Raw genomic sequence first — 21177 nt, 5'->3', positions numbered from 1 at the left:
TACAGAATAAGATTGCATATGTAAATCGTGTGAAAGTCTTCTTAGTACACGTCTTGACAAGACGAGTTTTGTTGATGTAACCTGCTATCTTTCGTTCCATAAATCCATTTTAGCCTCGTAGAAAACGGTTACAATTGCTATCATTGATATCAAGTAGAATCTCTTGATAAGAAGCTTTAGGCCTGACGAAAGAGCCTATCTCGTTGATTTTTAACACTATCACAGGTCTGCTTTCGTTGCTATATCCGTTGCTGCACTGAATGGCCTACTGAGCGAAATCCGTATAAATTTTTGAGACAAACCCTCATACATGTCTGATAGATCGTTATTGGGTTTCTTCGAATTGGATTGAAAATAGATATTGGTATCTAATTGAGTTCTAAAATTTACCACTTCACATCAATTAGGTTTCCAGGTGAATTACCGAACCCGCCCAAGTGTCATGCATTGCAACGTGCTGGGAACAAAAAAACAACCCACGATCAGGAACAGTTATCTAGCTCGGTTAAGTGGTGCTGCACGTGCTCCTGTCGTTTAAGGATGACCCATTGTGAACTTGACCTGCAATCAGCAGGTCACACATCAGTAAGTCAGAAAAGGTCGTACAAATTTAAAATTTTTCAACGAGAGTTGCTCGAAATTTCTCAAAATTTCTCTAGTTTGCTACAGTTTGCTCATTTGTCGTGCCCCTCTGTTTAGTATTATAGCAAAAACGCATTAAGGCGTTGTTTATTTCTTCTTATCGCCAAGATCACACAGTCAGCGACGAAGCAGAGAAAAATTACCACTCGTTAGGAAGGTAAAACGCTTGACTGCATCTTGACTGACTGACTTGAGAGATGTTGATGCAAAAAATTCGCACATCTTGTAATGTGCCATTTTTACATTTTGGGTTTCTCATCTGACAGACTTCATAAACCTAGCAGGCATTTCGTTCGCATCCAGGTGCGATTGGCAACGGCACTCTTGGATGCACTGTGGATCGTACCAATTTGCATATATTGCCGACTGATTCACCCTCAACAAGCGCCACGTGACGCAGTTTGATAGCGGCATTCTGCTGACGTCATATCAATAGTTTATTCATCTCGTTAGCGCCATTGACAATATGTTCGTGTCTGCCAAGCCTACTGTTCTTTAGCACATTCATATTTTTTTTTAAAGATCGTCAAAAAACAAATATTATTTCGTGAAACTTTTCTCAATAACGAACTGGGTGCTGATTCTAGTGTGGAATCACTACTACCCTTAGAAGTTTGCCTGCTAGCACACACGAAAAAAGGAAGGTAAAACCAGGCAAGATGCGTGAAATTCAATGTAAAACATGTGTTTTAAAAGCCTGCTAGCTTCACTCAAGGTGGTCATTTCAGTTGTATCAGCTCAGTCGAACCAAGCGGATCGGCACAGAATTCACACGCTGCGAGAATTTGGTGCGCTTTGCGGTCCACCACGGAGAAGTCTTCGAAGGTCAAAAGGGAAACCGAGTGCGAGAGAATATTGTTTCAAAATTTGCTGCTTTCTCATGCAAGTTCGCATGTGCGTGCGCATAAAATTCTGCTAAAATATAGCTATTTTTGCAAAGTGTCATGAAATTTTCGAACATAACACACTGCCTACTGTGTCTAGAACTGTAGTGATTCGTAACAAAGTACCTCCAGAGAGCCTTTGAAAAGTGTTTATTTTACTGTTAAAACATTGCATTTGTTAACCATGGATAGATCAATGTAAGTTTCTGCATAATCAATTTCAAGAACAAAAAAAAATACGTCAGCCCAGACTTGATTATTGTACCACAGAGGATTTTCTTTTTACCTCCAACCAATGATAACCAGTGTTTTTTTTTGGTTACCTCGAACACACACAGCAACCGGTGAATGCAAAATCAGTCGATTTTCGGTGCATTTTATCGGCTAATGAATTCTGTGCAGCCTACTTTGCCCTTGTGTTTCCCTTCTGGAGGTGGGTATCAGCCCGAAGCGACCCGGTAGAAAGAAAGTAGGTCAAAACATGTGTTTTCCATGGACGTTCGTTTTTCATAATGTTTTTTTTTCAATCGCCAAAGTAGCACAAAATAAACAAATTGTGACATAAAGTTACTGTATTGGTGAGGCTATCGGCTAGCAGCTGATACAGAAACTAGATTAGCAAACTAATAGCATCACGTTTTGGAATATGCATGTGACACTAACGAAGTGTATGTTCGTTTTGTACAGCTCATCTTTCACACAAATATTGAACACAATTGTGAACCTTCAAGTTAATCGTTTTCTCCGGTACTGAACTGATAGCACTTTCAGAGCGCCTTTGATCACCTCCAAATTTAAGTACTTTTCGGTTACTACGATCAAAAACAATTGTCACACTTGTAGGAAAATTAATCCTATCGAAGGAGGGAAAACGTTGCAGAAGGTCTAGCCAACAACAATGCCTATAGCACAGAGAACAGAGTAGAAATTTCAATTTGTGTAAGAAATTCAACGGTTGTTTTAAAAAGCAATCATCAAGTAGCAATTCTGCAGTAGAGGCGCTTCGAGCAGCCCAGTAACTCGCTGCGATCGAGCTTTCATACAATGATAATTCATGCGTGCAAATTCGTGCGCAATGGTGATTTTTCACGGATTTTTACTTGTATGCTTTACACAGCTTTTTGAAAAAGTTTGCACTAGCTTGGATGTCTGTTCTCTGCGCCTATAGCAAGCGCCGGAACAGGCTAAAATTTCTCGAAATCGTTATTATTTTTCCAGTTCAGAACCGGCTAACGTGAGGGCATCTGATCGATCTGCAATCGAATTCATTCCTATCCTTTTGTCCCATTCGTAGCGATGTTTTTTTTATCGACTGATGTCTGGCTTTATCCTAATCACCCACATTAAATTTTGTTGCAAAAAGTTATTTTAGCTAACATCAATCCCAGGTTCCATTTGGAACGAGTTTTCGATCATATCGAGTGGGCTGTTGTCTGCGAGCGCGTGAGGCAATAATAATTTTGAATTTATCAAATATGGCATCATCGAAAAATCCGGTGCATATTTCACATCGTGAGCTTCAGCAGATACGACGTAAAGCAATGCACTTAAAAAAGAATAAATTATTTCCACTCACTGTCCCAAAAGTCGCTTGAGGATGAACTGGACTATAAATAAACTGGGACATCCATTCATAAGTCACATAATATTCTTTGTTTATTTTCAGTTTTTGATTATTATTTCTGCGTTGTTATACAAATGTTGATTAACTATCTAATTACTGAAGACTAAATGAAAATATTTGAGTTCATTTTACACATGCACATTTTTACGGAAGAAGTAGTTCTATTTCGAGCCTCTCTCATGCGGAAAGCCGCAAGCAAACATTCTAAATGCATGTTGAAACATCGATTTATTTTCATTTCTATCATTCACCCGGTAAAGACTTTTTGAGATATATCATATTGTATTGCCGCTTGTGTGTCGTGAATACATGAGAATTCATGTGAGCGTTTCAGGCCATTGTGTTTATCATTACTTGACTGAAATGGCATTTGGGAATATGGTGGCGAAAACATGGTGGGTGGCTAATATCAGAGACATAACCGGATGACGTGAATACAATTAAGAAAGATCGCTCAAACGTGGACCTGAACTCTGTACATAGATTCTGAACCTGGATTCAAGATTGGGATTCTAGAGCTGAATTCTGAACCAATATTCTGGATCTGGATTTTGGAATTGGATTCTGGAACTAAATTCTGGACATTGAGCTACATCCTCAACCTGGATTCGGGACCTAGATCTTTACCTAAGTCTTGTTTCTGGATCTGTATTCTGGACCTGCATTTAGAGCCTGGTTTCTGAGTGTGGATTCTGTATCTGAAATCTGGACCTCAATTTTGGAACTAAATTCTTATTCTATGACTTGATCATTGATCTGGTTCAGGATCTCAACTGCACATTTGGATTAAGGACTGGTATTTTGGACCTGACTTCTGATCCTAAATTGTGGACCCGGATTTTGAACTCAGCTCTGGATCATGAGCAAAATAATGATCCACATTCTGGAACTATATCTGTACCTTGATTTGGGTTCAGGATCTGGATTCTGCACCTAAAGAACTGTGTTCTGTGTTCTGAATCTGGATTCTGATCCTGGTTCAAAATGTTGAAGCTGAATTCTGAACCCACTTGCTAAACCTGGATTCTGAAACGAATTACTGGACCTATAGCTGGTCATTGTAATGCACCCTGGACCTTGTTTTTGCACCTTGACTTATGTCCTGGATGTGTACTCTAGACCTAAATTCTTAATCTACGACTTAACCATTGATCTGCATTCTGGACCAGGTCCAGATACAGATTCTAATGTAGATCTGATCCTCGAATTTCTGGTATTCTGTACCTGAATTTAGAGCCTGGAATCTGGATTCTGTATCTGAATTCTGGATTCAGAACTGTACCTGGAATATATCCTGGAACTAAATTATTAACCTTAGACTTGAATATTAATTTTCATCCTGGACCAGATCAAGATCTGAATTTAGATCTAAACCTTAACTTTATTTCTGGTGCTGGATTCTGAACATGGGTTCAAGACTGGTGTTCTGGACCTGAGGTCCATAAATTCTGAACCTGGAACTAAATTCTAGATCTCGAGCTGAATATTGATATGCATTCTTGGCCAAGATCCAGTGGCGTATCTAGAAGGGGGAGAAGAGGGCATTCGCCCCGGGTGAAACTTTTTGGGGGCGCAAAACAATCTTCGGAGGGACCTTTTTTTGCTCAATTTTTGGTGGTGAAATCGAGGAACTGTTTTATTTTTGCTCGCTGAACTTATGGCTTTTTAGATGAGGGGTGGCAAATAATATTTTGCCACAGATGAAAGGTACCTAGGTACCTGGATTCTGAATCTGAATTTTAGACCTGAATTCTGAACCCAATTTCTGAATCTGGATTCTGGAACTAAATAGTGGCTCTAGAGTTGGACATTGATCTGCACTCTGAACCTGATTTCTGAATCTAGATCTGGACCCTTATTTAGGTTCTGCATCTGGATTCTGGATCTTAGTACTGGACCTTGATTCTGAGCCTGGATTCCGGTTATTTTTCTAGTCGAATTACTACTAGGTGATCACTTTTCCAAAAGCAAAGCCTTCCTGTAGACCTTCTGTTTCAACAGACTTCGCAGCCGATTCAGATTGTGCAGAACCATTGCATGGCTGGTGCTACGATCCTATTCACACTACGAATCCTTCCAGATCGGGGCTCGAACATACGACAACTGGTTCGTTGGATCAGTGCCCTATGCATTGAACCACCAACCCGGGATATCGCTTTTCCAAACAACTGTTAAATTTCTTATACACATTCTGTTGTCTGTGTATATGTTACGCTTATACCTTTTTTTAAACTTGAACAATTTCCGCAGCAGCAGTGCTACTTCAATTTTCCGAAATACTTAATATGTCCTATCATCGAACTACATTAAAATCCAGAATCTTAAAGTATGACACTTGCACTCATATTTCTTAAATAGGATTAAGTTGTATTGTTTGGGACGAAATCTCTCGTGTGATGTATAAACAATAAGCAAATTCAAAATCAAGTCACACACATCTTCATATTTACACTGTTTTATTTCATTTAAAGTTTTTTTTTGCGTGTGGATTGCCGTACTCATTCTCACGATTGGCACAATGGTTGCTAGTTTTCAATACAGCTTGCGTTGTGTACGATGTATCTTATAAGAAAATAACACTATTCAGAATTGATAAATTTCATTTTTCGCATAACTCATTTCAAGATTGCAAAATCAGCAAAATTCAAGCGCCGAAACAACTTCATCGAACGGCGAAGACAACGTTGACTACGCCATATCGAACCTGAAACTCGAATCCAAGTTGGCTGTGCCAACCAACGGTAACGGTAACGCTAACAACTGCGATTTCATCCCAATATTTGTCTCATCAAGACAACGGAAACAGCTGAAAGATATTGATCCGGATGGGAGTGTAGATATAAGGAAATTGAATATGCGACGCAACACCAGTTACGGGAAGATGTCCACGGATACTCCCGAAGCGAAAGTTTTGGTGATTTACACGGGAGGAACGATCGGCATGATGCGGAACGAGAACAACGGTAAGTGGTTTGAACCTTGAATTTATCAATTGATCAATTCTTTCATTGATTTTCCAGTACTGGAGCCACGCCCGAATGAGCTTATCCGGAAGATTCGCAAGTATCCGAACATGCATGACGACGCATACGCGAGTAAGCGGTTCGGTCCGACCAAAAATATGGCACCACTGGTACTACCGTACGTCGAAGGTCAGCATCGCCGAATTCTGTATCAAATATGCGAGTACGAGAATCTGTTGGACTCGTCCAATATGGGCACTACGGATTGGGTTCATATCGCCACCGATATTCAACAGTCGTACGAGTTCTTCGATGGCTTTGTGATATTGCACGGTACGGATACGTTGGCCTACACCGCATCGGCTCTGTCGTTTATGTTTGAAAACTTGGGCAAAACGGTGATAATTACCGGTTCTCAGATTCCAATTTTCGAAACTCGAACCGATGGAAACGACAATTTTACTTCGGCACTGATCCTAGCAGGAAATTACATAATACCGGAAGTTTGCGTATTCTTCAATGACAAACTTTTCCGCGGCAACCGAACGATCAAGGTAAGCAGCGAGTCCCTGGACGCCTTCAACACACCGAACACCGCTCCATTGGCAAAGATGGGAATTAACGTGGAAGTTGACTATCGGTTGATCTTTCGACCATGTACGATCGAAAAATTCTCTGTCCATACGCGGCTAGCGGAAAACGTTGGTTTGCTACGGCTGTTTCCGAGCATTTCAACAGCTGCCGTCAAAGCGTTTCTCAATCCTCCGATGGACGGAGTAGTTCTGCAGACCTATGGTAGTGGGAATATTCCGATCAACCGCTCGGAACTGGTCGATGCGCTCCGGGAAGCTACCGCCCGGGGAGTGCTGATTGTTAACTGCACTCAGTGCAGTGAGGGATCAGTTTGCGAATTGTACGAAACCGGAAGACTATTGCAGGAGATTGGCATAATTCCGGGATACGATATGACACCGGAAGCGGCACTAGCCAAGCTTTCCTACGTGCTAAGTAAGGATGATTGTAGCTTGGATATAAAGAAAATGGTGAGAGATTGCATGGTGATAATGAGCGGTAGATGTATATTGAAAGGGATTTGTGTTTTTTTTTTGTAGATGATGAAAAACAATCTGCGAGGTGAGTTGACATGTGAGAAGACTCCGGAAATGCAAGAATACGACCTAATCGAAGCTGTTGCCAGAACACTTCAGCTTAATTCAACCAAAGAACTAAATCAATTGAAGTCGTCCCTTTTCCCAGCAATGGTGAATACGGCCGTTGTCTCGCGTGACGTTGGTAAGGTACGTAGTCGAATGAATTTTCAATTACAAGCTCTTCCATTTTACGTGGCAACTACTATCCAAACAGCTCAACACTTTGAAAGGTTATGGTGCCGATCTATCGGCGGAGAACTACGATCGCCGGGCGGCACTTCACGTTGCGTGTTGCGAAGGTAATTTCGAAGTAGTCCAATTTCTACTGCAGAACGGTGCTGCCATCCATATTCGAGATCGGTACGACCGAACGCCTCTAATGGATGCTATTCTGAACGATCACCATCAGATCATTCGCCTCCTGATCAAATGTGGAGCCCACCTGACCGGATCGATACGTGCTATCGGAGACAGTTTATGCAACGCTGCTGCGAGAAACCTAATGACACGACTGGAATCGTACCGAATTGCCGGAGCCGATATGTCCCAGGAAGATTCCAGTGGTCGAACGGCACTTCACGTTGCGGCCATGTATGGGAACATGGAAATTGTTAAATATTTGATTCAGAACTACGCAGAAATCGATGTTGTAGATTATCTTGGATTGACTCCGTTGGATTACGCAATAAAATTGAAGAATCAAAAGGTGATCGATTTTCTGCTCAGCAAAAGCGCAAGGCGGGGTGAAGAGCTAGACGAAGATGACGTCAAAAGACCAGAGCTTCTTGATTCGTTCGAAATGTAGTTCAAGTCGACGAAAAATTATATTAAATCGATTCTATCTCTACAACTACAATCTATTTATTTCTCGCTATTAATTTCTTTACTAATTGAACCAAGTTCCAGACTAATACACTAACTGCTCACAAATGCCTACCAGTTCGCTCTACTTCTATTGCTGGATTCGCTAACGAAACGCTGCAGGACTTCCGGTCTTATTCGACAGACCGAGAATGTTTGCTCGCAGTTCTGATTTTGTCTTCCGGCTCGAATTGCATCCTCGATTGCTGTTCCGGCGATGAACTTCAACGCCCAGTCGGCACCGCTAAGTCCATTGATCAGAACATCCAAATCACTGGCCCGTTCCTCGATCACATTGTTCATAGCTTCCTTCACATACCAGCAGGCCGCACGCTGAGTGCACGCCGTCGGATCGATGTCGAACTTCTGCAAACTCTTGTCCACGGTTTCCAGCAGTGTTCGCAAGGCTGGTTGATCGTAAGCTGAGGAAAATCGGGAAGTTGATTAAAACATTGCGTACCTTGGGAATCATCCGTCATAGCTCACCTTTTTCTGTTTTGGGCAGCTCGAAATTATCCGTATCTTTGAAACCTAATGTTCCGTACGAAACACCTAAACTATCACCCTTGAATGACTTCGCAAGCCACCCTATGAAGGTGGCTCCCAGCGTTAGGACACCGGCTAAAGCCACAGCTGCTAGATTCACATTTAGCAGTGATGTACCCTAAAATGTCAAAGCCTTAGAGTTGAGTTAGATAATTTAATAGACCATTGACAGAAAGAGATCACTCGACCATTTGTGTTTCTATGCGATAAGTTTGATCTAACAAACTTTAATGAAAAACTGTAAAAATTCTCGAGGTGATCTATCTCTTCATCAAAACTTCCACGGTACCTTCTGAATCGAAGTCATAAAACCATCTACCGATCTTTTAATTGGAACCGTTATAAAAGGAACGGCAAATTCAACCCCCACCTAGAAATAGAACCATCTGCTTGAGAAAAATTGCACCAATCCTGCGGTCAAGCACCGTTAGTCAGTTCAATTACTTCGATATTGTTATCCTTGGTCTGAAACCCGACGAACCGTGGTTCGTGATGACCTCTTGGACTCCTGATAAGCTCACCATCGCGACTGTATCGAACGTGATGGTCTTCACTGAGTGCCAGCGTGTCGGTTTTCCTGCCCAGTAGTGCATTCTGGTACGGATCCTGATAGAGGGCTCTATTGGGCCGGTTGTCACTACTGATGCTTACTGGTCCAGCGTTGGTCACTATGACCATTGTTGCAGCTACTAGCAAGTGCGGAATACCTTGAAACACGACGACGAGGAACATCATCGATATTGACTGTAGCAATGCGCTTACCAAACTAACTGCAACAGGACCAGATTCATTATTTTGTAACACTGATTTTCCAAAGGAAAGTGGTGGTATTGCAAAACCTGTCTCGAGCCTGTTATGCCATCAGCAATATTTCAACTGGCAAGCTCTCGTGGAGGAAAATAAAATGCTCTAATTTGCGACCTTTCGCCGGTAGGAAACAATTGAAATGACAATTCATTATTGTAACATACAGTAATCATGCTATCCATCAAAAAGTAAAAGCGGAAGCAATAACCGAAAGCAGTAGAAGATGAATGTTTGATAAATCCGTATAGTAGTATTACACCTAGCACCGTTCTGGAAATATAAAACAAAAATAAATGTTTGCCACAAACTTCTTAATCTAACCTCATTTGAAAAGTCCACCAAACGCAGGTTCAATGCTTGCTGGCCGACTCATTCGTGTATGTCATGGCTTGCTTAGATTGATGAGATCGAGCTCTGCCAACCGTTAAATTGAACACGCGGGACAATGACGAATGCATGTAAAGGTGAAGCAACTGACTACACACTGACATTCGAATTGGGGTGTATTCAAGTCTTCCATCCCTTTCTACCAAGCAAAGTACATTATTGTACCAAATGAAAACGCTACCTGTTTCGTAGGAGGCCGTTCTGGGTTCAATGGAGGATAGTTATTATATAAGATATACGGAAGTTTTTGTTTTAGGTATTGCTCCAAGCTCACATATCGGAAAATCAGAAATGAAAATAGGCTAACTCCTATAGAAAGTTCTCTTACTAGAAGTAATTGCTAAAAATCTTTCGATTTTTCAAATAAATCAACGAAAGCGGTATTCGGTATAGAATAATGTCATACTAAAAAGTTACACAGTTATAACTATGAATGTTTGGCATTTAGGTGAAGAAGTTTTTTCTCACAAAGTTCTATCGGGCGAGGAAGAACTTCAAAAACTATCAAATCTTGAACAAAAATTCAAACCTTGAAATTCTTCTTTTTTACGGAAAATGAAGCGATCGTTTGACCAATTTGTAGTGGAAGATTCAATTAGCTCATCAATCAGAATCTACTCCTTCAAAAAAAATCAGTGACACTTTCTGTAAATGAGAAGGCAGTTGCAAAAATTTTTGTAATTCGATAAATTATGAATCATTTTCAAAATTGATTATTTGCATTTCTGCCAACAACAAAGCGATGTATTGTCAATCACACAACACTTAAAAGAATAACAGACTAATTTTCGAGAATTTTTCTTGCACTGTGGACATCTTTAAACTAGAATCAAGCTTAGAAGAAGTGTCATGCTACGGAAGACGCACAATTTCTTCAAACCTTCTTATCACAAACTCAAAATATCTATACCATATTTATGTACAAAACCTCAACTTTTCTAGGTTCTGGATCTAGATTTCTGGGTTTGGTTTCTAAACTAGATTTTGGAACTGAATTTTGTGCCTTAATTTAAGTTCGGAATTCTTAACCAGAATGCTGATTCAGGAATTCACCTGCAAAATTCTGGAACAAAAATCAAGATTTGAATTCTAGATCAAGTTTCTGTACCAAAACTGTGGAATTTTGGAACTGATTTCTTAATCAGAAATTCAGTGTTAGAATTTAATTCCTGAATTCAGTTTCAGAATTCAGACCCTGCATGCAGGAATTGAATTCGAAGCTTGGGTTCTAGAATTATATTTGAGAACTGAATTCAGTTCTAGAATTAAACTCGGAATTCTCAAAATGAGTTCAGTTCCAGAATTCTAGAACTGAATTCATTAACTGAATTCTTGATCTGGTTTCCGAACTTCAATTTGACCATTGAATTCGGAACCACGTTCAATTCCACTGGGATTTCGCAATATTTATTATTAATCTCAGCGTTTCTCATTATATTTATAGTAACGTAAGACTTTCTTTTAGTAGTATTTTGCCAGATTATCATTTTGAGCTGAGATTAGTTTGAGATTAGTTTGCGAATTCAGTATTATTTTTGTAACTGAGAACCCATCTTGAAACGAAATCCTGAGTACGGGCCTGGTGGTAGAATATGTTTGTCGTCAGTAAGTCATACTTTAGCACAGATGCACCATTACTATTCAGGAAGCAAAGTAATAAAAAGTGTAAAATTCACACAACCAACCAACTAATACGAACAATTATTGATTTTCCTACGTATAAAAGTGTACTATTCATATTCACGACCTGACATTACCCACCCGCCTTTTTTTCAAAACAAATTAAATTCCATTTTTGAAGTGAATATCCATTTTTTTAATTCAGTGATTCCTTCAAATAGGTTATGTAATTTTATTCAAATTCGAAAGAAAATATTCGTGACAGAATCCTCTAGTGATAGTTTTGAAAATATAAGTAATATGAGAAAGGCATCATTACTCTATTAGGTGGATTAAAGCAGATTTGTTATCGTCACTTTAGATGACGGTTTGAAATTTCAAATACACTTCGTCCTGTATCTTCGGAACTGGAGATGGGATCCGGATAAAATTCAATAGTTTTCTATGGGACTATAGTACCTTTCACTAGTACTTAAGTTTGCAAAAATCAGTTAAATCATCCCCGAGAAAAGTGAATGACAATTTATTGACATAAACCTACATACACATAGGCATTGCTCAACTCAATGAACTGAGTCGATTGCTTTATGACACTTGGCCCGTCCGGGCTTAAGGAGTGTATCGAAAATAAGCTATCCACATACATTTGTGTTGTACGCATGTATTTGTGATGGTTTTTTATGCTCAGATCACAGTATGCTGTGCGTTTGGCTGTCAGCTTTCGTTTGTTTACTTGTTTGTGCGGTTGAAATTCTGCGTTTTCAAAATGTCGCGTATTGAAAAGGAAGTGAAAATTAAGGTTCTGAACACATGGCTGACTGAGAAGGGTATAACTATGCGAAAATTGGCGAAGCGGTTTGAAATTCATCATGCCAGTGTTAAAACCATCATTATTAAGTTTGGGGAATACTAGTTTTTGGATGAGCCATCAGGAAGAGACAGAAAACCCGGTTCTTTCAACCCGAAACTGGACCAGAAAGTGGTATCTCTAATCATGAAGAACAAATCAATGTCAATACGCGATTTGGCCAAAAAAGCAGGAACGAGTGTCGGAATGATCCAGCGTATCAAGAGGCGAAATCACCTGAAGACCCAGAAGAAGCAAAAAATCTCGAAACAAAGTGTAGAACAGAAGAAGCGAGCAGCAACAAGGGCCCGGAAATTGTATTCGCGTCTTTTGCAGTGTCCGGATGCATGCACGATGAAACTTATGTGAAGGTGGACTCAAAAACCCTTCCAGGTCCACTATACTTCACTGTTGTCGTTGGGGAGGATGTGAGCGATGCGGAACGGTCGATTCAAGTGGAGAAATTCGATCGAAAGGTACTGGTATGGCAAGCAATATGTTCCTGTGGTTTGAGGTCAACCATTTTTTACACTACCGGAACTATAAATGCAGAAATCTATCGATCTGAGTGTCTCCAGAAGAGATTGCTGCCTTTATATAAGAAGCATAGTACACTTCCACTGTTTTGGCCGGATTTAGCGTCGGCTCACTATGCCAAAACCACTCTCAGTTGGCTTGCGGAAAAGGGTATAAATTTCGTTGAGAAAAATATCAATCCACCAAATTGGCCTCAGCTTCGACCCATCGAACGTTACTACGCAATCGTGAAGAGGGTCTTCAAGAAGACTGGTGAAGCAGCTGGGAACATGCAAATGCAGTTCAAAAAATTTTGGACTCAAGCGTCCAAAAAAAAGCGACGCAACACTTGTCCGGAACATGATGAAGAGCGTTTGATCAAAAGTTCGAAAATTCGTGAAGGAATAACTTAAATTTCATCCAGTTTTCATTATGCTCAAATTTAACCTCGTACAATAAAGGATCAATTTTTAGTTTGAATAAAATATCGTTTTTTGTCATAATTTGAAAGAAAAAATTGTGGATTTTCGATACACTCCTTATTTTTGCTAATTTAATTTTCCAGTGATTCCTTCCTCTATGATCCGCGCCTACAAAGTATAGTCAATGACAAGAATCGATACTTCAAAAGAAATGACCATCAGAGTTAAAAAAGCTTTAAAAAAATATTCGTTAATTTACGATTTGTGCCAGCAGGTGGCGGCATCACCACGTTTATCGCCACGATGGCACGATGTTTAGTCACCTTGTATTAAGTCACCAATTTAGTCTATTAGGGTGCCAAAAAAAACATTTTCCTTTTCGCAAAGCCTAAAATTACTGGTGTCGTAATCTAAGTACCATATATAGCTTTGACATCATCCGTTTCATCATACTGCCTTCATGCTTCCTACTGTTTATGACATCGGATAGATGCCATACACAACAAAACAATTCAAATTTGTGCTCAAATAAACAAGAATTGTACGCGACTTGACGACTATCGTGGGTACAATTTAAATCCAACGCTTGCTTGATTATAGTGCAAGCTGAAGAAAAAAACTGATTTAAGCGGAAGGGAAATAAGAAGCCACAGAAAAAGCAGCGAAAGACCCTTTGGGTGTGACAATCGCAGTAGGTAAGTGCTGGCAAATTTCATGCTACGAGGATTTTGCTGCTGCCTAATCTACTACTACTTGCACTTTTCAAATCGCGACACTGTTTTCATCAGGAAGAAGGAGATAACGAAAGCGAGGTCTACTCCAATGCTGTACGCCACGGTGTGGGGTGGGGGATGGCCATACCGATTGCCCCATCAGGCTGGATGGAGCCTATTGTTTCGAGGTACACCGGCTGTGACATGATTCTCATATAAAACGTGAATTGATTAAGGATTTATGATCATTTCGTTTGGTACGCTTGGTACGGTGGCATTTCTGTGTTTTTAAGAATAGGGGTTGTTCTATGCTGTTGAATTGTTCTACATAGAATATTCGTTTTTTTTTTCGGAGAAGTGGAAAAGTATTCAGTGAACATGTTCAGCAAACAAGTGGCGTTATTTGTGTTAGTTGCTTCTGCATTGTTGGGATGTGCTTATACTCAAAGGTACGGACAACTGTGTGTTATTAAAAAATGTTAGTTGTGTGCAAAAACTGCCGCCTTAGTGTAAATTGTTGTAAAGAAATAATTAGTATCGCAGTAGGCTACACAATGAAATAAGATGATAAGTTTTTAGATCCGTTTGTTTTAAACAAAATGTTAAATCTCCGATATATCACTGACAAGATTAGTCAAAGTCAAGTTCCATGATGCAAAATATAATGTTCCATTCTTTTAACGGGTGATTAATTTCTGTTAAACACTACTTTTCCTAGCAATAACTGGCGCCGACCGAATGAGACCACCTCTTACCCAACCGAATCGGCTAGTGATCGTGCTCAACGACTCGGCTTGGGAACAACTGGGTACGGTACTGGATTGAACGGGTACGGGTACTCGAGTTCCGGTGTAGGAGGATACGCTCCGTTGAAAATTGATCTTGGCGGTGTCATTCTCGGGACACTGGTCGGAATTGGAGCCCTGCTGATTCTACCCAAGCTGGTTGGTGCCTTCGGTGGTGGTGGTTACGGAAGTGGTCATTATCGTAGTAACGATGCGAGTGATCTGACCGGAGTCACCGATATGTTGAACAAAATGGATGATTTTCTAGCACAGAACAACATTGACTCGGGCTCATGCATGCAGAAGGCGATTTGTAGCTACGTGCGTTCCTCGGACTATCACATGCAGGTTGGAACGGCAGATCAAATCGAACATATGATTTTGGCTTTGTCGGAGTAAGATTATATGAAAATTTGAAAATAATTTATATTTTTAATTAACATTCGGTATTTGTGATAGGAACTCACTGGTGGACTACATGTTGGATGGAACAGCAATCAAGGAAGCCATCAAGAATGGAAAACAACAGACGGCACGGTCCTGCGATGAACTGTATAAAACTTGCCCGCTAGATAGGCAATCTGCATTACAAGTGTTCAAGAAAATGTTCCCTCTAGGCGGGAACTAACCACCTATTCGAGGAACTTTTACGAAAAAAAAAACGTACAAGCATATCAATATTGTTAGCAAGTTGTTCGTCGAAGGGTAGAGTCAATATAAAAAAACTAAATTTATTCACCACGTGTTAGCAGCAGATTTTCAAAAAAAAATCCACCTAAATTCAGCTCAAACAATTCGACCCTTCGACTGTAGACAAACAATCAATCCCGAACTAATGCCATAGCCTACTCATCGGACGGTGACTAGTTAGCCAACTATTCACCGCAAAATCGAATTAGCCAGCGCATAAACTTATACTCTGCGGAGGTAGCGTGCACACATCGTAGCAAAACACCCACGCCTACTGCGATCACCCGCTCATTTCGTGTGTCACCTGTTCTTTTCTAACAAACATTCCTAACCGAACAGATTTCAGCTCATGGAGATTTACTGAACAGAAGGTCTCTCAGAAAGTCACTTCCATAGATCATTGATCCACTTTACGGAGATGATGACACTCTGATTGAATTCTGGAATATAACCAAAACCGTTGTGTGAAAATTTGTAACAACATAAATAAACATTAGAATGCCACAAATGAAGAAATCACCGATGAAAATGCGTCCTTATTTGTGTCAACGACCCTATCCACATGTCCATGAGTGACCATCATCTCCGAGCGTTCAAAGTGATATTCCGACCCCGTTCCAAAAACACCAAACCCAAGCGGAAAGCAAAATAAGTGTATTTTTAGAAAAAATTCCACACATTCAACAACATCAACAACAGAACCTGCTAACCTAGCAACACTAGCCTACTGCGAGCGGACCAATGAGATTGTGTGGGTGAAACAGTAGATCGGAGCCGAGCTGATTCAGCATTCACCTCGAATACTCGGCGAGGACGATGAAATATTTGGAAATTAGAAGAAATCAGATGGAATTCGCATCCAAGGGTGGTGGAAGGGAGGTTTCAAACATTAACAAACAGTAAGTTTGTGTTGATATCGACGTTATTCTACTGAAAAAAAAACTTCACTTCACTGTGAAAATTAAGAAATTTTCATTTATAAATACTAGAATCGGTACAAGAACTAGAATTTGTGAGGAATTCAACCTCGCACCAAATATAACACTTACGAAGGGGATCAACTAAATTAGTGTAAGCATTGGAAAATACGGTTTTGGGGAATTGATACTTGAGTGATGAAATAACTGTAAATATATTCTTGTGAACGATCAGATGATAAATAATTATCGCTAAAGCAAAAAATAACCCATTTTAATTCCAGCTCTTGGTGATTCGGTGACCCAATTGGTTACAGGACACAGTCGTATTGGTGTCTATCTCATGAGCGTTGAAACATCCGAAACCGATTATCGCAAAAAAACATTTGATGTAATTTGAAGAAGTTTTTTTTTTAATTTTTCGTAATAACGTCATGTCCGGTCAAACTCAAAAATTGAACATTAGTCGAAAAAAAATGGAATGACGTTTTATTAGAATGTGGGTGAAAATCGGTTTATTCATTTTTGAGAAATCGATATGAATTCCATTTCGGACTGCTTAATAATGTTTTTCGCGAATAATTTTTGGTTATCACAACGTATTTTTAGGAAAGAAAAAAAATTGATCTTTTGCACAACGGTCTTGTCATAGATGGATGATATTTTACTAGTTCCCGATAAAGTAATACTGTAAGATTCTACCACATTCTATCAGTACTTTTTGGTTATTTTACGGTTCTTATTTCCAAAGTTCAAACTTTACAATTAGCCTTCACTGAAATAAAAACACTTTTAACTTAAAAATATTCGTCTTAAACCAGCAGAAACACCATTTTCCGTTTCTTTTAGAAACACAATTTTAATTCTTTGTGTGTGTATGAGTATGGGAATCATTCCAAACACACAATTTGTCGTCAATCACTCTTGCCTAAAAAAAATACATGAATTCAAAAAAAGTTGAGGATGTGTAGGAATTTAACGAAATTCTTATTTGTTTTCTAAAATTCTTTGTTATAACGACCATAAAACAGATTCGAAAGAATCTTCGGGAACATTTCTAGTGGGGTTCTGAATAATTTATGTATTCGATATACTCGAGGAAAAATAAAACTAATCTAAATTGGCCCCTTCTTTCAGCGATCGTATTCTTCGATGGTTAATTCATCGAGGTAAAGGATTTGATCACTGTATTACAGTGGAGTTGTAGAAGTATAATCACAAAAAAGATCCATTGCGAAACTTGGTTAGCTTCCGAAATTGCGCTGGATTTATCCCTTCACTCAACAATCTAGTTACCGTTTACAGTTCGAAAAAATCTTGAAATTTTACATCTTATAAGATGCACATAATCGGAGCGTCATATTTCGCACAAATTTTTATTCAAGAACATGTAAAATTATGTGATTTGAAAATTACATGGCTTGAATTCAACGAAATAAAAAACAAAAGTTCGTTAGCAGCATCGCGACTTGAACCGAGAAACATCAGATCACAAGCACATCGGTTACTCGACTGAACCACGGAGCTAATAACTGTTCGTTGAATAATTGATTCATATAAATCCAAACCGTGGCACTTGGTAGCCGAGTGCAAATTACATTTGGAGCTTGTAAAATTACCTATAGTAATTTCAATCACAAGCAGATTAAAACCGTCGGGGGCAATCAATGTTTTGTATGACCTTACACGAAATATTGATTGGAATAGCTATGGGACCGCGATATCTGAGAAACTTGAAAGAACTCAACAACTTTCTCTGGAGGCCGAGTAAGAGAAATAGAGTGGCTGGCTTGATTTTCGATACCGCGGCTCAAGCTCAGACGAAACATGTATCCGGCGCGAAAACTAACATCTGTCCTCCCAACCTGTGGTGGGACAAAGAGTACTCAGGTTTAAACGTGTAGAGAGCTTCAGTGTTTAAAATGAAACCTGATAATTAGGAAAAATATGCGGCGGTAGATATTCAAGTGCTTAACCTAATAACAGCTAAGAAACGCGGGTACTGGCGTCAGTTTCTAGACGTATTATCAAAAGATAAATCAATGAGCACTCTTTGGAACACAACCTGACTAATGCGCAACAAAAACAAACAACATAAATTGGAACGAAGAATATGCAAACCGCCGGATATTCGATTTCGCTAAAATTCTAAAAGGCCCCAACTCTGTTTCGAAACAGAAGACCCTCTGCGTCACGAAAACGAATGCGAAAGAAACTCCGTTTTCGATGGTGGAAAACTCATTTGCGCTCTTGTCATGTTACAACGAAACCCCAGGATTAGGCGGAATCCAATTCAACTTGTTGAAAAATCAGCCTGACTTGAATTAATTCAACAAGTTCCTAGAGTGTAATATTGTCCCACCTGACAGAAGACAACTGAGGGTTAGCTATTTGAAAACCAGGGAAACCAGTCTCCGCTCACAATTCGTACCGGTCGATTGCTCTGCTTTACTGTATCCGAAAATTGTTCGAAAAAATGAATCTCTTTTGTCTAGACAATTGGGTACAGACTAATGGCTTACTTTCAGATACACAATTTGGCTTCCGCAGGGGCGAAGGTATGAACGATTATCTTGCATTGTTCTCAACAGGAATTCAAATGGCATTTGCTCGTAAAGAACAAATGGCTTCCATTTACCTAGACATCCAAATGGCCTTTGATTCAGTTTCCATCAAAAATCTCACTGTGAAGTTGCATCGGTATGGTCTTTCGCAAGTTTTGAATAACTTTCTGTATAATCTATTGTCCGAGAAACGCATGCACTATGTTTGTCGACAATACGATTCAGCTACATGGGTATTCCTCAGGGCTTATGTTTAAGCCTCCTTTTATACAATTTTTACGTGAATGATATCGATGAATGTATCATCACAATACAACACTACCTAATGAAAGTTTTAAGTTAGTCGACATTTAAAGTTAGAAAATGCCCTTGACATCTTTGAGCTTAAGCAGTATGCCTTAAAAATTATATTTTTAAACAAAGCAATTTTTTTCTGCACAATAAAAGATTTAGTACATATATTTTTAGATCTAATTGAATGTTGATTACATTATGTTTTTGGAATGGTATTAAATGACCACATTTACTTAGGAAACAACCCACATTAATAGTGAAAATTTCATAGACTTTCAAAAGATGAGTGTGCTGTTATTAATACCAGTTACAATGTCACGGACAGTAGACAATATTAGTCTATTTGAAATTTTTCTGTTGGTTAGTGAAAAACATCTGAAAATAATTCGGCTTACTTAGCATTACAAGTTTAAGATTCAAAGCAATTTCCTTCCAGATTCAGTTATGGAAAAACGTCATTCCTCTTCGGCAATCATGGCACTCATTCATGCACAGCTTCGAAAACTCGAAAACAAAGTAGGCGCATGGTTGTCCACCTGTTCGAAGTTGATAAACACAGCACCATTTTGACGCACTTTTTTGTTTTTCTTTCAATATCAAGGTACGTGAAGGTTATATCGCATCGTAGTCGGCGGACATCAGTCGAAAGGAAAAAAACATGTGCATCTCACCTCGATTGGGACTGAAATAAATCACGTTGGCGGTGACCAACGGGATGCGGTGAGTCTGTCAATATAAAAATAGAAACATGACGACTTTGGTGAGGTTTACCAGCGGTGTGAAGTGTTTGTCACCTGCGTTACATCCCGTTGATGTCTCGTCCCTGTTCGATAGGCGCGCTGATGACGCGAGGTCACAATGGCGTTGTTTTTTTCGTCCATCGCGTACAGCTGTAGGCAGTAGTGATGGCAGGTTGGTCAAAACAAAACACGATGATTCAGTTTTGTTAGTTTTCAGTTGATTTTAGACCATTGACTAATAGCTATACCTTGAAAAAAAAAGACAGCTTGACCTCTTCCTATTATGTTTTTACTGTTAAAATAGCATATGTTTTGTACAATTAACCTCGGAGCCGTTATTATAAGCAACATAATACAATGTAAGCTGACAAGTGTATAGACGCAAAAAAAAACAAAATTAATCGAATGTTAACCGCTTCAACAGACTAACACCACAGGCCATTTCACTGACTGTAACATTCAACTGTCACAAAGCGGTCAAGTACACGCACGGTACAGGCATATTCTGATCCATACCGGGAAAAATTTACTCGCTCTACTTGAAAGTGAATTGTATCGGCTGCACATTCCGCTTTGTTTTGATTGTACATGCACTACGCAGGACTGAGTGTTAGTGAGAAATAAACCACGTCAGCACCGTCGAGGGGTAAACCATCCGAGAAGTACTGCCCGAAAAAAACGTGTGCAAATATTCAAAAATATCATCTCGAAATCGCATTTATTACATACCGCCTACTTCATATTCCGGCTGTAAAATTGCCAATCATGAATTCGAGAAATAGCACAAACAACATTAAAGTAAACAGAGATTGCCGTAGGGAACGAAACTGGCGAGAAATGCACCGCATGCTGCGGGAACAGAAAAGCAACCTATGGGGATAAATTTTCACGATGGCCTGCCGAAAACAGGTTTCCTTTCCGCAATGCCGCACTTCGGAAAAATTTGAGTAAGTAGCGTCATGCGTGAACTATTAGCCACCTGCGCCTGCTCGGTGGCTAGTGTTGCCAGTCGGTGAAAAGTTCTACTTTCAGCAATTTCGATATTTTCCAATGGCGCCTAATCGCACTGTTTCCGTTCGTCAGTTTTTCCATGCTTATTAATAGAACAGTGAGAAACACTCGTCGTCTTACACCGTGGGATTCGTCCGAGTGTTGGTGGAATAGCGTCGGAAGCGGTTCAATCCCGTCGGGTTTGCTCATCTCA

General features: G+C 39.7%; 3 protein-coding genes and 1 long non-coding RNA gene across 4 annotated transcripts; 2 read left to right on the top strand and 2 right to left on the bottom strand.

The window, feature by feature from the left end:
* The first annotated feature begins 1358 nt into the window (after positions 1–1358).
* LOC131430832 (L-asparaginase-like) lies at positions 1359–8114 on the top strand. Its single transcript, XM_058596058.1, has 5 exons — positions 1359–1724; positions 5776–6113; positions 6171–7156; positions 7226–7411; positions 7479–8114. Exons 1-5 carry the CDS (start codon positions 1711–1713, stop codon positions 8067–8069), a joined length of 2115 nt encoding a protein of 704 aa, XP_058452041.1. The 5' UTR covers positions 1359–1710; the 3' UTR covers positions 8070–8114.
* LOC131430897 (uncharacterized) lies at positions 8060–11083 on the bottom strand. Its single transcript, XM_058596153.1, has 4 exons — positions 9116–11083; positions 8961–9041; positions 8612–8789; positions 8060–8547 (listed from the first exon to the last, which is right to left on the bottom strand). Exons 1-4 carry the CDS (start codon positions 9404–9406, stop codon positions 8198–8200), a joined length of 900 nt encoding a protein of 299 aa, XP_058452136.1. The 5' UTR covers positions 9407–11083; the 3' UTR covers positions 8060–8197.
* A 3206-nt stretch (positions 11084–14289) lies between these two features.
* LOC131430901 (uncharacterized) lies at positions 14290–16587 on the top strand. The gene is made up of 3 exons (XM_058596166.1): positions 14290–14432; positions 14702–15163; positions 15228–16587. The coding sequence occupies exons 1-3, from the start codon at positions 14362–14364 to the stop codon at positions 15394–15396; spliced, it is 702 nt and encodes a 233-aa protein (XP_058452149.1). The 5' UTR covers positions 14290–14361; the 3' UTR covers positions 15397–16587.
* Positions 16588–16592: 5 nt separating this feature from the next.
* LOC131430907 (uncharacterized) lies at positions 16593–21114 on the bottom strand. The gene is made up of 3 exons (XR_009229583.1): positions 20222–21114; positions 20028–20123; positions 16593–19959 (listed from the first exon to the last, which is right to left on the bottom strand). It is a non-coding gene; the product is annotated as an uncharacterized LOC131430907 (long non-coding RNA).
* Between the last annotated feature and the right edge of the window lie 63 nt (positions 21115–21177).

Source organism: Malaya genurostris, chromosome 1 (assembly GCF_030247185.1).
Source record: "Malaya genurostris strain Urasoe2022 chromosome 1, Malgen_1.1, whole genome shotgun sequence".
In the NCBI taxonomy this organism is placed as follows: domain Eukaryota; kingdom Metazoa; phylum Arthropoda; class Insecta; order Diptera; family Culicidae; genus Malaya; species Malaya genurostris.
This window is presented reverse-complemented; position numbering and strand designations above follow the sequence as displayed.